The sequence below is a fragment of the Pelodiscus sinensis genome, unplaced genomic scaffold, assembly GCF_049634645.1.
Source record: "Pelodiscus sinensis isolate JC-2024 unplaced genomic scaffold, ASM4963464v1 ctg203, whole genome shotgun sequence".
Lineage (NCBI taxonomy): Eukaryota > Metazoa > Chordata > Testudines > Trionychidae > Pelodiscus > Pelodiscus sinensis.
In genome coordinates, this window is record NW_027466029.1 from 81,894 (window position 1) to 103,022 (window position 21,129).

Genomic DNA, 21,129 nt, shown 5'->3' on the forward strand with positions numbered 1-21,129 from the left:
TGGGAAGACACTTCCCACATTTCAACCTCTACCACCCATCTACTGGCCATTCCAGAGATGGAAGCACTGGGGAGGGAGAGCTAGAGGGATGGGTGGAACGGCAGGTGGATGGATGGAAGGAAGAAAGGAGCAGTGAATGAATGGGTGGAAGGGTAATTGGATGGGAGGACACATGAATGGATGGGTGGATGGATGGACAGGACAGTGGATGGAAGGATGGATGGATGGATGGACAGGTGGATAGATGGGAAGACTGGTGGGTGGATGGATGGATGGACGAACAGGTGGGCATGTGGATTGGGAGGAAGGGTGGACGGATGGATGGGTGGATGGGATGGCATGTGGATGGATGTATAGATGGATGGGAGGGCAGGTGGATGGATGGATGGATGGACAGGAGGGTGGATGGATGGATAGATGGATGTATGGATGGGTGGACGGGAGGGCATGTGGATGGGAGGAAGGGTGGACGGATGGATGGCTGTGCTCATGGACGGACGGAGGGCAGGGCACACGGACGGAGGGCAGGGCACACGGACGGAGGGCAGGGCACACGGACGGCTGTCTGAGGAGATGGATGGGGAAGGAGCGCATGGCTGGGGACGGATCTCTGAATGGGCGCACAGGAGCATGTGGGGAAGGGTGGAGCAGGCGTTGGGGCTGGACGAGTGTCCCTGGGGACCTTTCCATTCATGTTGGTGGCTTTGGAGACACCCCCTGGCTGCTCTCTCTGCTTTGTTCTCCCTTCCCTGCCTCTCCTCCCGTCCCAGCTCAGCTCCAGGGTGACCCCTCCACACAGGCAGGATGGCTGGAGAGAACCTGGGAATGTGGGGTCCTTCTTTCCCCATCCGTGTGTCGGTCTGCCCCGTCTCTTTCCCAGCTGCCGGATCCGGCTGATCCCTGGAATCCCTGCACCCTCCCCCGCTTCCCCGCTAAGCTTCTCTGCAGATCTCCTCCGACTAGGAACAACTTGCCCCATGAGGACTGGTGAGCTGCCTCCTACCCCAGCTGCACCTTTCACCCCCCTCTCTCTGTTCCAGCCGCTGCACAGCAGGAGGAACCCAGCCTGGGGGAGCTCTCGGCCTCTGACGTCACCCACGAGTCCGTCCTGCTCTCCTGGACCGTCCCGGCCGGGGACTTCGACTCCTTCCTCCTCCAGTACAAGGACGCAGAGGGCCGGCCCCAGGCGCTGCCCGTGGACGGAGGATCCCGCACGGTCACCGTCCCCAACCTGGCGCCTTCCCGCCGATACAAGTTCAACCTCTACGGCGTGTCCGGCCGCAAGCGCCTGGGCCCCCTCTCCACCGACGCCACCACAGGTCAGCGGCTGCTCCCGGGACACTGGCCCCTTCCCCTCCTGCCCCCTTTGCTGTGCAGTGCAGTGTGGACAGCAGAGAACAGCTGGGGCCTTCCTGGGAAGACGTTTCCCAGATTCCAACCTCCCCGACCCTCCTACTGGCCATGGAACAGAGAGAGGCCTGTGGATGGAGGTGGATGGGTGGATTGACAGACAGGCAGATGGATGGATCTGTATGAAGCAGGCTGAATGAATGGTTAGATGAGTATGGAATGAATGAATGAATGAATGAATGAATGAATGAATGAATGAAATGTTGGGTGTGTTATGAATGAATGTGTTATGAATGAATGTATAATGAATGAATGAACAGATGAATGAATGATTGAACAGATGGGTGTAGAAGGACTGAATGAATGAATAGATGGGGTGGAATAAATGAATGAAGAGATGGGTGTGGAAGGAACGAATGAATGAATCAATGAATGAAGAGATGGATGGCTGTCATTAGGGGCCAGTGGGTGTGGGTGGGTAGGGATGGTCACGGATAGATGACCGAACGTGTATAAGGAGGGATGTCTGGGTGAGCGATGGACGGCTGGCTGGCTGGCTGGCTGGCTGGCTGGCTGGCGGGCGGAGATGGGCATGTTTGTCGAGAGAAGGGTGGATTTTTATTGAGATGAAAGGACCAGTAGAGGTCAGGCCATGGGCATGGATGTATATTGGTGGATAGGTAGCTGAATGGACGTGTGTGAGATGGCTGGAGTTTAAGCAACTATCGGGGAGATTTGGGGAATGCCCAGTAGAGGCGAGCGTCTGCCCGTCACCCTCCTGCTGGGTGGAAACTGGAGGGGCTGGGCTGGGAGCGGAGGTGGATGCCTGGGTAGCTGTACGCGAGTGGACATGGGTGGAGGGTGCATGGGTGGGTGGGTGCCCACGGGGATGGTGCTACAGGCATGTCTGGGGCTGGGTGGGCATCACTGGGAATCCCTCCATCGGCGTGACGACTTCAGTTCACCCCTTTCTTTTCCCATTTCATGTTTTCATCCTTCCTGCCCGTCCCAGCTCCGCTCTCCCCGAGGTGTGTGCCGGTCGCTCTGGGCCAGCCCCTCCATGGGGGCGGGATGGCCACGGGGAACCCGATGCAGGAACCGCTTTGCAGTCACTCCCTGTCCATCTGTCTGTCCCCAGCTGTCCTTCCCTGCAGCAGGACCCAGCTGTGTCCTGGGATGGATCCATGGGGCTCTCTGCGCCCTCCCCCAATAAACCCCCCTGCAGGTTCCTTTTGCCTAGGAATTACCTCGCCCACAAGAACGCTGTGAGCAGCCTGTTACCCCTCCCCCTCCCCCTGCACACACCCTGGATTAACCCCCTCTCTTGGTTGCAGCTGCAGCACGACGGGATGAGGAACCCACCCCCCAGCCCAGCCTGGGGGAGCTCTCGGCCTCCAACGTCACCCACGAGTCCGTCCTGCTCTCCTGGACTGTCCCGGCCGGGGACTTCGACTCCTTCCTCCTCCAGTACAAGGATGCGGAGGGCCAGCCCCAGGCGCTGTCTGTGGACGGGGGATCCCGCATGGTCACCGTCCCCAACCTGGCGCCTTCCCGCCGGTACAAGTTCAACCTCTACGGCGTGTCCGGCCGCAAGCGCCTGGGCCCCCTCTCCACCGACGCCACCACAGGTCAGTGGCTGCTCCCGGGACGCCGGCCCCTTCCCCTCCTGCCCCCTGTGCCTTGCAGTGCTGCGCTAACAGCAGCCAGTACCCAAGACCGTTGCAGAAAGACACTTCCTCGATTCCATGACCCATCTGCTGGCCATTCTACAAAGAGAGATGGGTGGGTGGGTGAATAGATGGATGGATGGATGGACGGACAGACGGACAGGGTGTCGATGGATGGATGGACGGACAGACGGACTGGGTGTCGATGGGTGGATGGACGGACAGACGGACTGGGTGTCGATGGGTGGATGGACGGACAGACAGACTGGGTGTCGATGGATGGATGGACGGACAGACGGACTGGGTGTCGATGGATGGAGGGATTCTTAGGTGTCCATGGGGATCTTTCCACTGATGTTGGTGGCTTTGGTTGACCCCTTCTCTCTCTCTTCTCCCAACTCAGCTCAGCTCCCATGGGGGTTTGTGCCAATTGCCTTGGGCTGCCCCTACAAGGCCAGGATGGCAGTGGGGAACTGGGGAGGGTGGGGTCCTTACAGTCATGCCCCAGCCGTCTGTCTGCCCATCCCCAGCTCCCCTTCCCCGCAGCAGGATCCAGCTGTGTCTTGGGCCGGTCCCTGGGGCTCCCTGCACCCTCCCCCCACCAATCCTCTCTGCAGGTCCCCTCTGGCTAGGAATAATCTGGCTCCCCAGGGATCCAGCAACCCCCCCCCCTTGGCCATGCCCTTCACCCCCTCTCTCTGTTCCAGCCACGGTGCGGCAGGAGGCACCCACTGCCCAGCCCAGCCTGGGGGAGCTCTCGGCCTCCGACGTCACCCACGACTCCGTCCGGCTCTCCTGGACCGTCCCGGCCGGGGACTTCGACTCCTTCCTCCTCCAGTACAAGGACGCGGAGGGCCAGCCCCAGGCGCTGCCCGTGGACGGAGGATCCCGCACGGTCACCGTCCCCAACCTGGCGCCTTCCCACCGATACAAGTTCAACCTCTACGGTGTGTCCGGCCGCAAGCGCCTGGGCCCCGTCTCCACCGACGCCACCACAGGTCAGCGGCTGCTCCCGGGACACCGGCCCCTTCCCATGAGTAAATTGCCCAGGGGGGTTCTAGAGTCTCCATCCCTGGGGATATGTACGAGCAGGTTGGACAGACGCCTGTCGGGGATGGGCTAGACCAGGTCTACTCAACACGCGGCCCATTTGTTCGAAGCCCGCTGAGCGGGTTGGGTTTACACGGGTCCAACACACGGCCCATGGGTGGGACCCTGGGAACAAGGCATATTTGCATATAACAGGTGTGCTGTGAGCACGGCACGAGGAGTCGTTCGCCCGCTCTGCTCTGCGCTGCTCAGGCCTCAGCTGGAGGATTGTGTCCAGTTCTGGGCCGCGCATGGCAGGACAGATGTGGAGAAATTGGGGAGGGTCCAGAGAAGAGCAACAAGAATGATGAAAGGTCTAGAGAACAGGAGCTAGGAGGGGAGGCTGAAGGAATTGGGTTTGTTTAGTTGGAAAAGAGAAGACTGAGGGGGGACATGAGAGCTGTTTTCAGGTATCTAAAAGGGTGTCATGAGGACGAGGGAGAAAAATTGTTCCTTGGCCTCTGAGGATAGAACAAGAAGCAATGGGCTTAAACTGCAGCCAGGGAGGTTGAGGTTGGACATTAGGAAAAAGTTCCCAACTGTCAGGGTGTCAAACACTGGAATAAATTGCCCAGGGAGGTTGTGGAATCCCCATCCCTGGAGATATTGAAGAGCAGGTTGGATAAATGTCTCTCAGGGACGCTCTAGACAGTATTTGGTCCTGCCGTGAGGGCAGGGGACTAGGCTTGGCGACTCTCGAGGTCCCTCCCAGTCCCAGTGCTCTGTGATTCTCTGATTTGCATATCGATTTGCATGTCTATGCACCCACACGTAAGTTGTGGCCCTTGGCGTGTGCTGTGAGTATCGTGATGGTCCCCGGGGCTTCCAAAGTTGAGTAGCCCTGGTCCAGACAGTGCTGGGTCCTGCCGTGGGGGCAGGGGACTGGACTCGCTGCCTCTCGGGGTCCCTGCCAGTCCTAGGGCTCTAGGATTGTCGGGGGATGGGTGGAGCCATGGGGTGCACAAGGATGGATGGAGAAGCTGTGACCGTGCATCAGGGACCCCCCCACCCTGCCCCCCCCATCCCCAGCCAGACAAGTAGAGTACAAATGGGTTTATTGCTCCTCGGAGATACAGCGCGGCCCGGGTTCCATGTGGGAATAGGAGTGAGGGGCTGGCAGCCTCAGCCCCCTTGGGTCCGGGGTACCCAGACCCCTGAACCCCCAGTGCCCCATTTATACTCTTCGTTTGCCCAGCCCCCTGCCCTGCCCCCCAGCCAGGTGTCCGTCTCCACCTCCCTCCCTTTGTCTCTCCCCTGGCAAGAGCCTTGTTCCCTGCCCAGGCTGGGACTGGGTGTCTGGGCCAATGTAAGTGGGTGAGTCACTGGGAATCCCACAGCGCAGGGGGTACAGAGCAGACAGCCCCTCATGACATCACAGAAGGTGGAACTGGCTGGGGGGCGATGGGGGTCACTCGGGTGGGGGTGGGGGTGACCCTGGTGCCAGGAGGCAGCTGGAGGGGCTGTGATGGGTCTGATCATGGATGCCTGGCGAGATGGACGTGACAGGGCACGTCGCCGCCCCCACCCCGGCTGCACCCGTCACCCTCCTCTCTCTGTTCCAGCCGCGGCGCCGCAGGAGGAACCAACCGCCCAGCCCAGCCTGGGGGAGCTCTCGGCCTCCGACGTCACCCACGAGTCCGTCCTGCTCTCCTGGACCATCGACAAGGGGACCTTCGACTCCTTCCTCCTCCAGTACAAGGACGCGGAGGGTCAGCCCCAGGCGCTGCCCGTGGACGGAGGATCCCGCACGGTCACCGTCCCCAACCTGGCGCCTTCCCGCCGGTACAAGTTCAACCTCTACGGCGTGTCCGGCCGCAAGCGCCTGGGCCCCGTCTCCACCGACGCCACCACAGGTCAGCGGCTGCCCCCGGGACGCCGGCTCCTTCCCCTCCCCCGCAATACAGGGCGGTTCTGGGGGCACCGCTGGGAGGGGCAAATCAGGGCAGATTGCTCAGAACTGGGTCTACTTACAGCCCCAGCCTGGGAGCCCCTCCCTATAAGGCACCAAACCAGCCCCACTGAGCACTTCTGTGTGTCACAATGGCCAGCAGCCAGTCTCACAAGCAAACGCCCTCAGCCCCCCAGTGCTCCCTGTGCCCCTCCCGGCCCCCCCACACAGGGGAGAGGTTATAACCCATCCCCCACCTCCCCTCAGACACCCCAGTGCTCCCTGTGCCCCCCAGCCCCGCTCACACAGGGGAGAGGTTATAACCCATCCCCCACCTCCCCTCACACACCCCAGTGCTCCCTGTGCCCCCCAGCCCCCCTCACACAGGGGAGAGGTTATAACCCATCCCCCACCTCCCCTCAGACACCCCAGTGCTCCCTGTGCCCCCCAGCCCCCCTCACACAGGGGAGAGGTTATAACCCATCCCCCACCTCCCCTCACACACCCCAGTGCTCCCTGTGCCCCCCCAGCCCCCCTCTCACAGGGGAGAGGTTATAACCCATCCCCCACCTCCCCTCACACACCCCAGTGCTCCCTGTGCCCCCCCAGCCCCCCTCTCACAGGGGAGAGGTTATAACCCATCCCCCACCTCCCCTCAGACAACCCAGTGCTCCCTGTGCCCCCCAGCCCCCCTCACACAGGGGAGAGGTTATAACCCATCCCCCACCTCCCCTCAGACACCCCAGTGCTCCCTGTGCCCCTCCCGGCCCCCCCACACAGGGGAGAGGTTATAATCCATTCCCCACCTCCCCTCACACACCCCAGTGCTCCCTGTGCCCCCCAGCCCCCCTTACACAGGGGAGAGGTTATAACCCATCCCCCACCTCCCCTCACACACCCCAGTGCTCCCTGTGCCCCCCCAGCCCCCCTCTCACAGGGGAGAGGTTATAACCCATCCCCCACCCCCTCACACACCCCAGTGCTCCCTGTGCCCCCCAGCCCCCCTCACACAGGGGAGAGGTTATAACCCATCCCCCACCTCCCCTCACACACCCCAGTGCTCCCTATGCCCCCCAGCCCCCCTTACACAGGGGAGAGGTTATAACCCATCCCCCACCTCCCCTCAGACACCCCAGTGCTCCCTGTGCCCCCCAGCCCCCCTTACACAGGGGAGAGGTTATAACCCATCCCCCACCTCCCCTCACACACCCCAGTGCTCCCTGTGCCCCCCCAGGCCCCCTCTCACAGGGGAGAGGTTATAACCCATCCCCCACCCCCTCACACACCCCAGTGCTCCCTGTGCCCCCCAGCCCCCCTCACACAGGGGAGAGGTTATAACCCATCCCCCACCTCCCCTCACACACCCCAGTGCTCCCTATGCCCCCCAGCCCCCCTTACACAGGGGAGAGGTTATAACCCATCCCCCACCTCCCCTCAGACACCCCAGTGCTCCCTGTGCCCCTCCCGCCCCCCCCCCCCACACAGGGGAGAGGTTATACCCCACCCCCACCTCCCCTCAGACACTGGGGTGCTTGGCCCAGACCTCAGTGGAGACAGCGCCCGAATTTGCAGAGCGCCTGATTCCGTTCCTCCGAGGTGGGGGAAGCGTCCCCTCCCTTTGCCCCACAGGCTGTTACCGCAGCCTTAACTCTGCCCTTAACCCCCCCCCCTCTGGTCCAGCTGTGGGGCCGCGGAAGGAGGAGACGCAGCTCCGTCTCGGGGAGCTCTCGGCCTCCGGCGTCACCCACAACTCCATCGACCTCTCCTGGACCGTCCCGGCCGGGGACTTCGACTCCTTCATCCTGCAGTACAAGGACGCGGAGGGCCAGCCCCAGGTGCTGCCCGTGGACGGAGGATCCCGCACGGTCACCGTCCCCAACCTGGCGCCTTCCCGCCGGTACAAGTTCAACCTCTACGGCGTGTCCGGCCGCAAGCGCCTGGGCCCCCTCTCCACCGACGCCACCACAGGTCAGCGCCGGGGGGTTTCTCCCCCTCCTCCCGCCTTCCCCCCACCAGGGCAGGTCATGGGCTAACCCTGCCCCTTCCCTCTGGCCCCGTGGGGCGAGCATCGCGGTGGAAATGCCGATTCGCTTTCAATTGACACGCTTGCGAAACAGGCCCCCCCCCCCCGCCGATTCTGGCCCCCCCGCCATTCCCTGCGGCCCCTTCCAGCCCCCATCCCTCGAGTGTTCCCGGCCTCCCCTGGGGGCCCCGGGCAGAGCGTCATGGGGCTGACACTCACCAGCCCTGAGCGGCGCCAGGTGGGTGCGGAGGGACCCCGGGGGTGCCTAGGCCGGATGACCCAGGCCCGAGGTGGCCTGCAAACGAACCAGCAGTTTGCGGCTTTCGTCGGGGGGGGGGCTGAGATGGGGGGCTGGGTCTGAACTGCCCCCTTCTCCCAGGCCGGCCGGAGGAAGAGGAGGAGGAGGAGGGGGAGGGGGAGGCCGGCGCCCCGCTGCCCGCGCTGGGGGAGCTCTCCATCTCCGAGGTCACCAAAGACTCCGTCCGGCTCTCCTGGACCGTCCGTGCCGGGGCCTTCGACTCCTTCCTCCTCCAGTACAAGGACGCGGAGGGCAGGCCCCAGGCGCTGCCCGTGGACGGGGGAACCCGCACGCTGGTCGTCCGCAACCTGCTCCCCTCCCGCAAGTACACGTTCGACCTGCACGGCGTGTCCGGCCGCCGGCGCCTCGGCCCCCTCTCCACCGACGCCGTGACAGGTCAGCGGGCGGGTGCGGCCTCCCTCCCGCCCGGCTTCCTGGGGGCCAGCCGCGAGCCCCGACGCCTGGGCCCTCCACCTGGCTCTGGGAGGGGAGTGCGGTCTAGTGGTTAGAGCAGGGGGGCTGGGACTCTGGGCTCCTGGGGTCTCTCCTGGCTCTGGGAGGGGAGTGCGGTCTAGTGGTTAGAGCAGGGGGGCTGGGACTCTGGGCTCCTGGGGTCTCTCCTGGCTCTGGGAGGGGAGTGCAGTCTAGTGGTTGAAGGGGGGGCTGGGAGCCCAGCCTCTTATGTTCTCTGCCTATCCCGTGCCTCGGTTTCCCTCTCCGTAACAAACCCATAGTGCTGCTGACAAGCCCCGAGGCCGGGGTCCTTCCTCCTCTGGGCCTCATCCTGCCCCCTCAGTCTCTTCCCTCTTCCCACCCCCCCGCAGTTAACCCTTTCCACTCCACGCCGGAGCCCCGGGGGATAAATGAGCCCTTGGCTCCCAGGCAGGTGCATGATGGGACAGAATTATCCCCGGGGCCAGCCCCATCTCCGCAGGGACAGTGAGCCCCGCCCCTCAGGATCCTAACCCCTCCTGCCCCACAGCCTTCCCCGAAGCCTCCGGCGTGACGCCGGCCCGGCTGGGCCCCCTGCGCATCTCCGAGGTGACGCCGACGTCGCTGCGGCTCCGCTGGGACGCGCCCCAGGGCGCCTTCGACAGCTTCCTCGTCCGCTACGGGCAGGCGGGACACGGGCCCGGACTGGGGCCAGGGCCCCCCCGGGAGCTGCCGGTGCCGGGGGCCCTGCGCTCGGCCGTGCTGCGGGGGCTGCAGCCCGGCACCCAGTACAGCCTGACGCTGCACGGCCTGCAGCAGGGCCAGGAGACGGCCGACGCCCACGGCATGGCGCAGACCAGCAGCCTCGGTATGGCCCCCTGCTGGCTTCTCCCCCCCCGGCGCAGTGCCCCCTGCTGGCTCCTCCCCCCTGGCGCAGCGCCCCCTGCTGGCTCCTCCCCCCCCCCCCGGCGCAGCGCCCCCGGCTGGCTCCTCCCCCCGGCGCAGCGCCCCCTGCTGGCTCCTCCTTCCCCCCCCGGCGCAGCGCCCCCTGCTGGCTCCTCCCCCCCGGCGCAGCGCCCCCTGCTGGCTCCTCCCCCCCGGTGCAGCGCCCCCTGCTGGCTCCTCCTTCCCCCCCCGGTGCAGCGCCCCCTGCTGGCTCCTCCCCCCGGCGCAGCGCCCCCTGCTGGCTCCTCCCCCCGGTGCAGCGCCCCCGGCTGGCTCCTCCCCCCCCGGCGCAGCGCCCCCGGCTGGCTCCTCCCCCCTGCCACAGCGCCCCCTGCTGGCTCCTCCCCCCCGGCGCAGCGCCCCCTGCTGGCTCCTCCTTCCCCCCCAGCGCGGCGCCCCCTGCTGGCTCCTCCCCCCCCCGGCACAGCGCCCCCTGCTGGCTCCTCCCCCCGGCGCAGCGCCCCCGGCTGGCTCCTCCCCCCCGGCGCAGCGCTCCCTGCTGGCTCCTCCCCCCACCCCCAACCCCCGGCGCACCACCCCCTGCTGGCTCCTCCCTCCAGCGCACCACCCCCTGCTGGCTCCCCCCCCCGGTGCAGCGCCCCCTGCTGGATCGTCCCCCTGGCACAGCACCCCCTGCTGGATCCTCTCTGTCCCCCCCAGCACAGTGCCCCCTGCTGGCTACTCTCCCTGGTACAGTGCCCCCTGCTGGCCCATCCCCCCAGCAGAAGGAAGGAAGGAAGGAAAAGGGAGGGAAGGAAAAGGGAGGGAAGGAGGAAGGAGGGAAGGTAACTTTAGTTTAAGGTGTTTGGTTTAAGACTTCAGGTGTCCTAGCTGTTAAAGGCATCAACCCCCCCCCCCCCCCACCCCGTGGCCAGGGTCTTGGTGCCGGCGTGGGGGGGGGGGGACAATCCGCTGTCTGAATTCAGGTCCCCAGAGCAGACTCCTGACATGAGCAGAGTGAAGCCAAGCGCAGACCCCGGGGGGGGGGCCCTGTCCATGGGGTGGAGCTGGAGGTGCCAGGGCCCCCGTTCTGGCGGGGCGGTTCCTGCGAATGTCCGGTGGGTGTCGCACGACGGGCTCCCCCGACTGGCCCCCTGACTCCTGCCCCCTCTCCCCAGAGCTGGAGAGCCCCCGGGAGCTGCACTTCAGCGACGTGCGCGAGACCTCGGTGGGAGTGAGCTGGGGGGCCCCGCCCAGCCGCGTGGACCAGTACAAGGTGTCCTTCCAGCTGACCGACGGGGGTAAGTGACCCCTGCCCCCCCAGCATCCCAGCACCTCGAGGCGCCCCCCCCCCCCACAGCGCCTCCTTACTGGCCCTGCCCCACCCCAAGTCCCGCCCCCGCCATGTGGTCCCGCCCACACCGCGTACGGCACTGAGCCCCGTGTCGCTCCAGGGGAGCCGCAGAGCACGATGGTGGAGGGCACCCGGCTGCAGACGACGCTGGAGGGGCTGATCCCCGGGGCCAGCTACGAGGTCAGCGTCATGGCCGTGCGCGGCTTCGAGGAGAGCGAGCCGCTGGTTGGCTACGTCGCCACCGGTAAGGCTGGATGCCTGGTCCCCTCCCCCGCCCAGACGCCCGTCCCCTCCCCCTCCCGGACGCCTAGGTCCCCTCCCCGCTGGGACGCCTGGTCCCCATCCACTCCCAGACACCTGGGTCCCCTCCCCCGCCCGGATGCCTGGTCCCCTCCCCCGCCCGGACGCCTGGGTCCCCTCCCGCCCCGACGCCTGGGTCCCCTCCCGCCCCGACGCCTGGGTCCCCTCCCGCCCCAGACGCCTGGGTCCCCTCCCGCCCCAGACGCCTGGTCCCCTCCCGCCCCAGATGCCTGGGTCCCCTCCCGCCCCAGACGCCTGGTCCCCTCCCGCCCCGACGCCTGGGTCCCCTCACCACCCGGATGCCTGGGTCCCCTCCCGCCCCAGACGCCTGGGTCCCCTCCCGCCCCAGACGCCTGGGTCCCCTCCCGCCCCAGACGCCTGGGTCCCCTCCCGCCCCAGACGCCTGGTCCCCTCCCGCCCCAGATGCCTGGGTCCCCTCCCGCCCCAGACGCCTGGTCCCCTCCCGCCCCGACGCCTGGGTCCCCTCACCACCCGGATGCCTGGGTCCCCTCCCGCCCCGACGCCTGGGTCCCCTCCCGCCCCAGACGCCTGGGTCCCCTCCCGCCCCAGACGCCTGGTCCCCTCCCGCCCCAGATGCCTGGGTCCCCTCCCGCCCCAGATGCCTGGGTCCCCTCCCGCCCCAGACGCCTGGTCCCCTCCCGCCCCAGATGCCTGGGTCCCCTCCCGCCCCAGACGCCTGGTCCCCTCCCGCCCCGACGCCTGGGTCCCCTCACCACCCGGATGCCTGGGTCCCCTCCCGCCCCAGACGCCTGGGTCCCCTCCCGCCCCAGACGCCTGGTCCCCTCCCGCCCCGACGCCTGGGTCCCCTCCCGCCCCAGACGCCTGGGTCCCCTCCCGCCCCAGACGCCTGGTCCCCTCCCGCCCCAGATGCCTGGGTCCCCTCCCGCCCCAGACGCCTGGTCCCCTCCCGCCCCGACGCCTGGGTCCCCTCACCACCCGGATGCCTGGGTCCCCTCCCGCCCCAGACGCCTGGGTCCCCTCCCGCCCCAGACGCCTGGGTCCCCTCCCGCCCCAGACGCCTGGGTCCCCTCCCGCCCCAGACGCCTGGGTCCCCTCCCGCCCCAGACGCCTGGTCCCCTCCCGCCCCAGATGCCTGGGTCCCCTCCCGCCCCAGACGCCTGGTCCCCTCCCGCCCCGACGCCTGGGTCCCCTCACCACCCGGATGCCTGGGTCCCCTCCCGCCCCAGACGCCTGGTCCCCTCCCGCCCCAGACGCCTGGGTCCCCTCCCGCCCCAGATGCCTGGGTCCCCTCCCGCCCCAGACGCCTGGGTCCCCTCCCGCCCCAGACGCCTGGGTCCCCTCCCGCCCCAGACGCCTGGTCCCCTCCCGCCCCAGATGCCTGGGTCCCCTCCCGCCCCAGACGCCTGGTCCCCTCCCGCCCCAGATGCCTGGGTCCCCTCCCGCCCCAGATGCCTGGGTCCCCTCCCGCCCCAGACGCCTGGTCCCCTCCCGCCCCAGACGCCTGGGTCCCCTCCCGCCCCAGACGCCTGGTCCCCTCCCGCCCCAGATGCCTGGGTCTCCTCCCCTGCTGGGGCACTGGGGTCCCATTCCCTGCCTGCCCGGACGCCTGGTCCCTCCGTGGCCCCTCTGAGGCTCTGCGCTCTCTCCCCACAGTGCCCGACGGCCCCTCGGACCTGCGGGCCGTGAACGTCGCCGACTCCTCGGCCTGCTGCGCTGGCGCCCGCCCCGCGGCCCCGTCCAGAGCTACGAGCTGAGCTACGGGCCCCCCCAGGGTGAGCACGGGGGGAGGGGAGGGGCGGGCTGGGTCCCCTCGCCCCCCCTCCCCTGGCTCTGGCTCCAGCATCCTCGGCCTGGGCCTGGCTCTCGGGTCGAGAACCTCCTGCCCCCAGTGGGCGGCTCCGTCGCTGGCGCCTGGGTCCCCGGCGTCCCCCACTCGCCTCCCTGGGCCCATGCGGGGCGTTTCCTGGGCACTGGCCCCTCACCCCCACACCTGACCCTTCATTCGGTGAGGGGGGGCAGCCCAGACACAGGGTCCCTGCCCCCCCAACGCCCCCTCACCTCCCCCGACTGCCCCACCCCTGATGCTGGCTCTGCCCCTCAGGTCCCACCACCACTGTGCGGCTGCCTGGGGGCCGGGCCGAGCACCCCGCTGTCCGGCCTGCAGCTGGACACCGAGTACCAGGTCAGCTCCACGCCGTGACAGGCAGCAACCGCAGCGCCCCCGCCATCGCCACTTCACCACCGGTACGGGGGGCACGGGGCAGGGGTGGGGGAGGGACAGGGGAACGGGGCAGGGTGCAGAAGGAAGGGGGTCAGGGGGAGGGGGGAGGGAGGGGGAAGGCGGCGGGGTGCAGAGGGGAACGGGGCGGGGTGCAGAGGGAAGGGGGTCAGGGCAGGGGGAGGGAGGAGAAGGCGGCGGGGTGCAGAGGGGAACGGGGTGGGGTGCAGAGGGAAGGGGGTCAGGGGAGGGGGAGGGAGGGGAAGGCGGCGGAGATGCAGAGGGGAACGGGGGTGGGGTGCAGAGGGAAGGGGGTCAGGGGAGGGGGAGGGAGGAGAAGGCGGCGGGATGCTGAGGGGAACGGGGCAGGGTGCAGAGGGAAGGGGGTCAGGGCAGGGGGAGGGAGGAGAAGGCGGCGGGGTGCAGAGTGGAACGGTGGTGGGGTGCAGAGGGAAGGGGGTCAGGGGAGGGGGAGGGAGGGGAAGGCGGCGGGGTGCAGAGGGGAACGGGGCGGGGTGCAGAGGGAAGGGGGTCGGGGGAGGGGGGAGGGAGGGGAAGGCGGCGGGGGTGCAGAGGGGAACGGTGGGGGCAGAGGGAGGGGAATGAGGCGGGGGAGGGTCCCTCTTTCCACGCTTCCCTCCCCCAGGGCTGGACGCCCCCCGGGACCTGCGAGCCACCGAGGTGACCCCCCCGCAGCGCCCGGCTGTCCTGGACCCCCCCGGCCGCCCACCCCGCAGGCTACCTGCTGAGCTACGAGACACCCGCCAGCCAGGCGCAGGTACCCCCCCTCCCCCCTCCCCCTCTCCCTTTCCCCACAGCCCCCTGCTCAGCCCTCCCACTCCCTCCCAGCACAGCCCCTTCCCAGCCTCCCCCGTCATCCCAGTTACAACCCCTCCGCCACAGTCCCCTCCCCCCACCTCTTCCCACAGCTGTCCCCCCCACAGCACTTTGCCCAGCACCCACAACCGCTCCCTGCCCCACAGCCCCCCCCCATTGCAACCCCTCCCCCCACAGGCCCCACCACCCTGCCCCACAGCCCCCTGCCCAGCCCCCACAGCCCATCTCTGGATGGACACTGGTAGCCAGAAACACCCCTCCTGACACCCCGAGCCCCATCTCTGCTCCCCTCCCCACTCCCTTCGCCCCCCCTCACTTCCCTGTCCCCCCCAGGAGATCCGCCTGGGAGCCGACGCTGCCTCCCACCAGCTGAGCAACCTCATCCCCTCCAGCCGCTACCAGGTCCGGGTGCAGGCGATCCGGGGGGGCCAGCCCAGCACCCCCATCGCCACCTCCTTCAACACCGGTGAGCTACAGGGGGCCTGGCATCCCTCCCCCGGCCGGGGGGCAGGGCTGGGAGCCAGGACGCCTGGGGTCTCTCCAGGCTCTTGGAAGGGAGCAGGGGCTAGTGGTTAGAGCAGGGGGGCTGGGAGCCAGGACGCCTGGGGTCTCGCCCCGGCTCTCGGAGGGGAGCGGGGGCTAGTGGTTAGAGCAGGGGGGCTGGGAGCCAGGATGCCTGGGTTGTTTCCCCGGCTCTAGGAGGGCAGCGGGGCCTAGTGGTTAGAGCAGGGGGGAAGCTGGGAGCCAGGATGCCTGGGTTGTTTCCCCAGCTCTAGGAGGGCAGCGGGGCCTAGTGGTTAGAGCAGGGGGGAAGCTGGGAGCCAGGATGCCTGGGTTGTTTCCCCGGCTCTAGGAGGGCAGCGGGGCCTAGTGGTTAGAGCAGGGGGGAAGCTGGGAGCCAGGATGCCTGGGTTGTTTCCCCGGCTCTGGGAGGGCAGCGGGGCCTAGTGGTTAGAGCAGGGGGAAGCTGGGAGCCAGGATGCCTGGGTTGTTTCCCCGGCTCTGGGAGGGCAGCGGGGCCTAGTGGTTAGAGCGGGCTGCCAGGCCGCCTGGGTGCGATGGGTCTGCCCTGTCCCCGCAGGCTGGCTGGCCTACCCCTTCCCCCGGGACTGTGCGGAGGAGCAGCAGAACGGGCCGGGCCCCTCCCGCGAGGTGACCATCTACCTGGGGGGCGACCGGCAGCGCCCCCTGCAGGTGTACTGCGACATGGAGACGGACGGGGGCGGCTGGCTGGTGAGTGCGGGGCCGGGGGCGGCGATGCACCGGGGGGCGGCGATGCACCGGGGGGGGGGGGGGCACCGTGCGGCCGACCCTGATCCCCTCCCCCCCCGACTCCCCCAGGTCTTCCAGCGCCGCATGGACGGGCAGACGGATTTCTGGCGCGACTGGGCTGAGTACGCCCGCGGCTTCGGCAGCGCGTCCGGCGAGTTCTGGCTGGGTGAGGGAGAGACCCCGGCATCTGGGGTTGCCCACAACCCCCTCTACTCCCCCGCTGCCCCCCGAGAGCCAGGGAGAGACCCCGGCATCTGGGGCTGCCCCACGACCCCCACCCAATCCCCCACAGAGCCAGGGAGAGACCCCGGCATCTGAGGCTGCCCCACAACCACCCCCAAGAGCCAGGGAGAGACCCCGGCATCTGGGGCTGCCCCACGACCCCCCACCCAATCCCCCGCAGAGCCAGGGAGAGACCCCGGCATCTGGGGCTGCCCCACGACCCCCCACCCAATCCCCCACAGAGCCAGGGAGAGACCCCGGCATCTGAGGCTGCCCCACAACCACCCCCAAGAGCCAGGGAGAGACCCCGGCATCTGGGGCTGCCCCACGACCCCCCACCCAATCCCCCGCAGAGCCAGGGAGAGACCCCGGCATCTGGGGCTGCCCCACGACCCCCCACCCAATCCCCCACAGAGCCAGGGAGAGACCCCGGCATCTGAGGCTGCCCCACAACCACCCCCAAGAGCCAGGGAGAGACCCCGGCATCTGGGGCTGCCCCACGACCCCCCACCCAATCCCCCGCAGAGCCAGGGAGAGACCCCGGCATCTGGGGCTGCCCCACGACCCCCCACCCAATCCCCCGCAGAGCCAGGGAGAGACCCCGGCATCTGGGGCTGCCCCACGACCCCCCACCCAATCCCCCACAGAGCCAGGGAGAGACCCCGGCATCTGAGGCTGCCCCACAACCACCCCCAAGAGCCAGGGAGAGACCCCGGCATCTGGGGCTGCCCCACGACCCCCCACCCAATCCCCCGCAGAGCCAGGGAGAGACCCCGGCATCTGGGGCTGCCCCACGACCCCCCACCCAATCCCCCACAGAGCCAGGGAGAGACCCCGGCATCTGAGGCTGCCCCACAACCACCCCCGCAGAGCCAGGGAGAGACCCCGGCATCTGAGGCTGCCCCACAACCACCCCCGCAGAGCCAGGGAGAGACCCCGGCATCTGGGGCTGCCCCACGACCCCCCACCCAATCCCCCGCAGAGCCAGGGAGAGACCCCGGCATCTGAGGCTGCCCCACAACCAGCCCCAAGAGCCAGGGAGAGACCCTGGCGTCTGGGGCTGTCCCTCAACCCTCCACACTCCCCTGCTGCCCCCCGAGAGCCAGGGAGAGGCCTGGGCGTCGGGGGACCGGGCCTTTTGGTCACCCTGGCTAAGTTCCCTCTCCCCCACCCAGTGTCCAGCCACTCTCCTGGTTTCTGGGTGAGGTCACAGCTGGTCCAAGCTGCCCCAACAACCCTCCTCCCCCAGGTTACACCCGGGGAAACTGAGGCACGCACCGGGTGCGCAGCACTTCCCCCTCCCCCTTCTTCACACACGGGGAGAGAACCCAGGCGTCGGGGCCCCCACCCCCGCCCCAACCACTAGACACCCCTCCCTCCCCGAGCCTGGCCAGAGCCCCGGCCGAGCTGCCCTCCGCCCTCCGCCGGCGGAGCAGGGACACGAACCCAGGCCTGCCGCCCCCAGGGAACGAGGCGCTGCACCAGCTGACGGCCGCGGGGGAGCAGGAGCTGCGGGTGGACCTGCGGGCCGGCGCCGAGGCCGTGTACGCCCAGTACCAGCGCTTCCGGGTCGACCCCGCCAGCGAGTATTACCGCCTGCACGTGGGCGGCTACCGCGGCACGGCCGGTGAGGGGCGCGGGGCCGGGGGGGGAGGAGATGGGGGGCAGTGTTGGGGGGCAGTGGGCGGAGGAGCCCAGGGGTGGGAGGGGGAGTTTCCCCTCTCACCTCCCCCCGCCCCCCCAGGTGATGCGCTGAGCTACCACTCGGGCAGCGTGTTCTCGACACGGGACCGGGACCCGAACCGGCTGCTGACGCCCTGCGCCGTGTCCTACCGCGGGGCCTGGTGGTACCGGAACTGCCACTACGCCAACCTCAACGGCCTCTACGGCAGCGGCCGCGACCACCAGGTACGGCCCGGACCCCTGGGCCTCGCACGGCCGCCTGGGCCCCCCCCCCGGCCTCCTGGGTCCCCCCCGGCCGCCTGGGGCCTCCCCCAATGCCTGGGTCCCCCCCTGGCCGCCTGGGGCCTCCCCCAATGCCTGGGTCCCCCCCCCCCCCCGGCTGCCTGGGGCCTCCCCCAATGCCTGGGTCCCCCCACTGGCCGCCTGGGTCCCCCCCGGCCACCTGGGGCCTCCCCCACTGGCCGCCTGGGTCCCCCCCAGCCACCTGGGGCCTCCCCCCCGGCCTCCTGGGTCCCCCCTGTCCGCCTGGGGCCTCCCCCAATGCCTGGGTCCCCCCCTGGCCGCCTGGGGCCTCCCCCAATGCCTGGGTCCCCCCCCGGCCGCCTGGGCCCCCCCTGGCCTCCTGGGTCCCCCCCTGGCCACCTGGGGCCTCCCCCAATGCCTGGGTCCCCCCCTGGCCGCCTGGGCCTCCCCCAATGCCTGGGCCCCCCCCGGCCTCCTGGGTCCCCCCCTGGCCGCCTGGGGCCTCCCCCACTGGCCTCCTGGGTCCCCCCCTGGCCACCTAGGGCCTCCCCCACTGGCCGCCTGGGCCCCCCCCCTGGCCTCCTGGGTCCCCCCTGGCCTCCTGGGTCCCCCCCGGCCGCCTGGGGCCTCCCCCAATGCCTGGGTCCCCCCACTGGCCTCCTGGGTCCCCCCACTGGCCTCCTGTGGGCTCCCCCAGGCACCTGGGTCCCCCCTGGCCGCTTGGGTCCCCCCCTTGGTACCTGGGGCCTCGCATGATTGCCTCGGTCCTCCTCCAGGCACCTGGGTCCCCCCCGATGCCTGGGTCCCCGCCTGGCCACCTGGGTCCCCCCTGGACCCCAGGCCCTCGCCCAGCTGGGAGCCCCGACGCTGGGGGGGGCTGTTTGTGTCGTCTCCCCGCTGGGAGGGGTGGGGGGATCTTCTGGCCTTGCTGCCCAGCAGGCAGCCAGTGCAAACCTGTGGGGAAACCGAGTCACAGCCGAGCGCTGTTCCAGCAGGAAGGGCTCTCCCCCTCCCCCGGTTCTCACCCCCTCTCCCTGCCCCCCCCCCCCCCGCAGGGCGTGAACTGGTTTAACTGGAAGGGCTTCGAGTTCTCAATCCCCTTCACGGAGATGAAAATGCGGCCGCAGCGGGGCTGAGCCGCCGGCCGGACAGACGGACGCACGAGGGAGAGCGAGCGAGCGAGAGAGGCTGCAGCACTGCTGGGTGCCACCAGGGGGCGCCGGGGCATCCCCCCCATCGAGCGCCCCTCCCCTAGAGATGGCCCCACCCCTACATTCCCTCCCCTCCCCCGCCACTCACCCGTCTCCTCCCCCGTCCCCCATAGGGGTCACGGCACCAGCCCGGTGGGGGGAGCACATGGAACCCAGGAGTCCTGCCCCCCCAGCTGTTCCCATCCCCTCCCACTCAGGAGCAGGGGGGCCTGTGGGGCAGGCAGGGGACGCAGCAGCGACCCCCGACGGCGGCGGATGGGCCCCAAGCACCTTTCTTCCCTGGCGCGGCGCAGGGGCGGCCCTCGGGCTGGGCGGAGCCGGGGGGGTGCGGGGCGAGTGGGGGCAGAGTTAAGGGGGTTCTCAGGGGGTCTGTACAGAGTCTATCGAGCAACATAGTGTATATATTAATAAACCAGCTGAAACGGTTACGAACCCACCCACCCCCGCACGTGGGAGACTGTGGGGGAAGGGGAGTGGAAGCAGCCCTGGGGCGCCCGGGGCAGGAGGGGGGCACACCCCATGGCCTGGAAGGATGCAGGCGGGTGGTGGGACGGTCTCGGGGACCCAGAGCAGACGGGAGCTCAGTGGGGAGCCATGGTGGGGGGGGGTTCTGGGTCACTGGGAGAGGGTGAATACCAGGGAATAGGGCAGTGGGACCCCTGGGGTACAGCCCAGCCCCAGGGGGGCGGCCCGGCCCCTCTCCAGCCCGGCCTGATCTCAGGCTGGTTCTGTGGGGATTGTGGGATCAGATGTGCCCCCCCACTCCTGGGGCTCCCGTGTCCAGCACTGTCACCAAGGTACGGGACCCCCGGGCCCTGCGCCCCCCACCCGCAGCCGGGGGGCTCCCAGATGGCAGGGGGCCCAGGAAGGTCATTGGTCCCAGGGACCCAGCGTGGGGCAGACTGGGCAGCCCAGCTTGGAGGGGGGGCAGGCAGAGCCAGGGCCCCACCCTCCATCTCTGCCCCCCAAGCCAGCCAGGCTCAATCACAACCCAGCAGCCCCGCACAAGCAAAAGGGGTCACCTGGTTGTGGGCCCCCCCCCCTCCCGGCTCTGGTGACAGAAGCATCAGCCGCTGTGCCCAGAGGGGAGGCCACCCCCCCAAAAATCTCCACCCCCCACCACGCTAGGGAAACTGAGGCACACACCTGGGGATACTGCAGGCCGGTAGAAATCTCCTGCCACGGAACAAGGGAAATAAACCCCCCAGAATCTCCCCCCCCCCCCAGTCACAAGAACTCACGGGGGGGGGGCCTGTGTCAGCCGGGACCCTGGGGGGAACTGGGGAGATGTGGGCTCACGAGGGGTGAGGGTTGTGACGGCACATCGGGGAGCCCCCCGCCCCTGCCCCCCGCCCTCAGCCAGAGAGGACTCTCAGCCGGCTGGTAGAGCACAGATGGGTTTATTGCTGCTCCCAGACACAGCGCAGGCCTGATCCCTGCGGGGGGGGGGGGGTCCCACAGGCTCCTGAACCCCCTGGACTGGGGAGTCGGCTTCCTCTGCGCTTCCCCAGGCTCCGACCGCATCAACCCCCCCAGCAACTGGCCCCCCGCGCCCCGCCCCCGGCCTTGTCCTGCGCCCAGACCCAAGGGGTCTCTGTTGTCCCCATGTCCCCAGGAGGGGAGACACTGACGCGCCTCCCCAGGGAGTCCTGCCTGGCCTCTTCGCCCTCCTGCAGAGAGAGCTGTGGAGGGGAGGGGAGGGGAGGGAAACTGAGGCACACACACACTATGTCACAAGGGTATCAGTGGGGGTCCTGGGGAGGCCAAGAGGGGTTACCTGGGGCAGGAGGAGGAAGGGGGCAGCACCCCACAAGGTTCTATGGCTCTTGGGGGGGCCCGGGGCAGGAGGCGCACGCGGAGGGGGGGCAGCGCCCTGGGGGGGGGGCCCGGGGCAGGAGGCGCACGCGGAGGGGGGGCAGCGCCTTAGGGGGGGGCCCGGGGCAGGAGGCGCACGGGGAAGGGGGGCAGCGCCTTAGGGAGGGGCCCGGGGCAGGAGGCGCACGGGGAAGGGGGGCCAGCGCCCTAGGGGGGGCCCCGGGGCAGGAGGCGCACGGGGAAGGGGGGCAGCGCCCTAGGGGGGGCCCCGGGGCAGGAGGCACACGCGGGAAGGGGGGCAGCGCCCTAGGGGGGGCCCCGGGGCAGGAGGCACACGCGGAAGGGGGGCAGCGCCCTAGG

At 69.1% G+C, this 21,129-nt stretch overlaps 1 protein-coding gene across 1 annotated transcript in view; it reads left to right on the top strand.

Annotated features, from left to right (window-relative positions):
• The window catches only part of LOC102459430 (tenascin-X), a 91,830-nt gene extending 72,450 nt beyond the window's left edge, over window positions 1–19,380 (top strand). Inside the window, 19 exon segments of the mRNA XM_075918443.1 lie at window positions 1,041–1,319; window positions 2,685–2,978; window positions 3,725–4,015; window positions 5,669–5,959; window positions 7,675–7,962; window positions 8,397–8,711; window positions 9,298–9,615; window positions 10,811–10,933; window positions 11,087–11,230; window positions 12,922–12,972; window positions 12,975–13,040; window positions 14,094–14,173; window positions 14,175–14,264; window positions 14,657–14,789; window positions 15,405–15,556; window positions 15,665–15,761; window positions 17,283–17,444; window positions 17,562–17,725; window positions 18,799–19,380. Coding sequence (XP_075774558.1) covers window positions 1,041–1,319; window positions 2,685–2,978; window positions 3,725–4,015; window positions 5,669–5,959; window positions 7,675–7,962; window positions 8,397–8,711; window positions 9,298–9,615; window positions 10,811–10,933; window positions 11,087–11,230; window positions 12,922–12,972; window positions 12,975–13,040; window positions 14,094–14,173; window positions 14,175–14,264; window positions 14,657–14,789; window positions 15,405–15,556; window positions 15,665–15,761; window positions 17,283–17,444; window positions 17,562–17,725; window positions 18,799–18,879 — 3,419 coding nt within the window. The 3' untranslated portion in view covers window positions 18,880–19,380.
• Window positions 19,381–21,129: the final 1,749 nt, after the last annotated feature.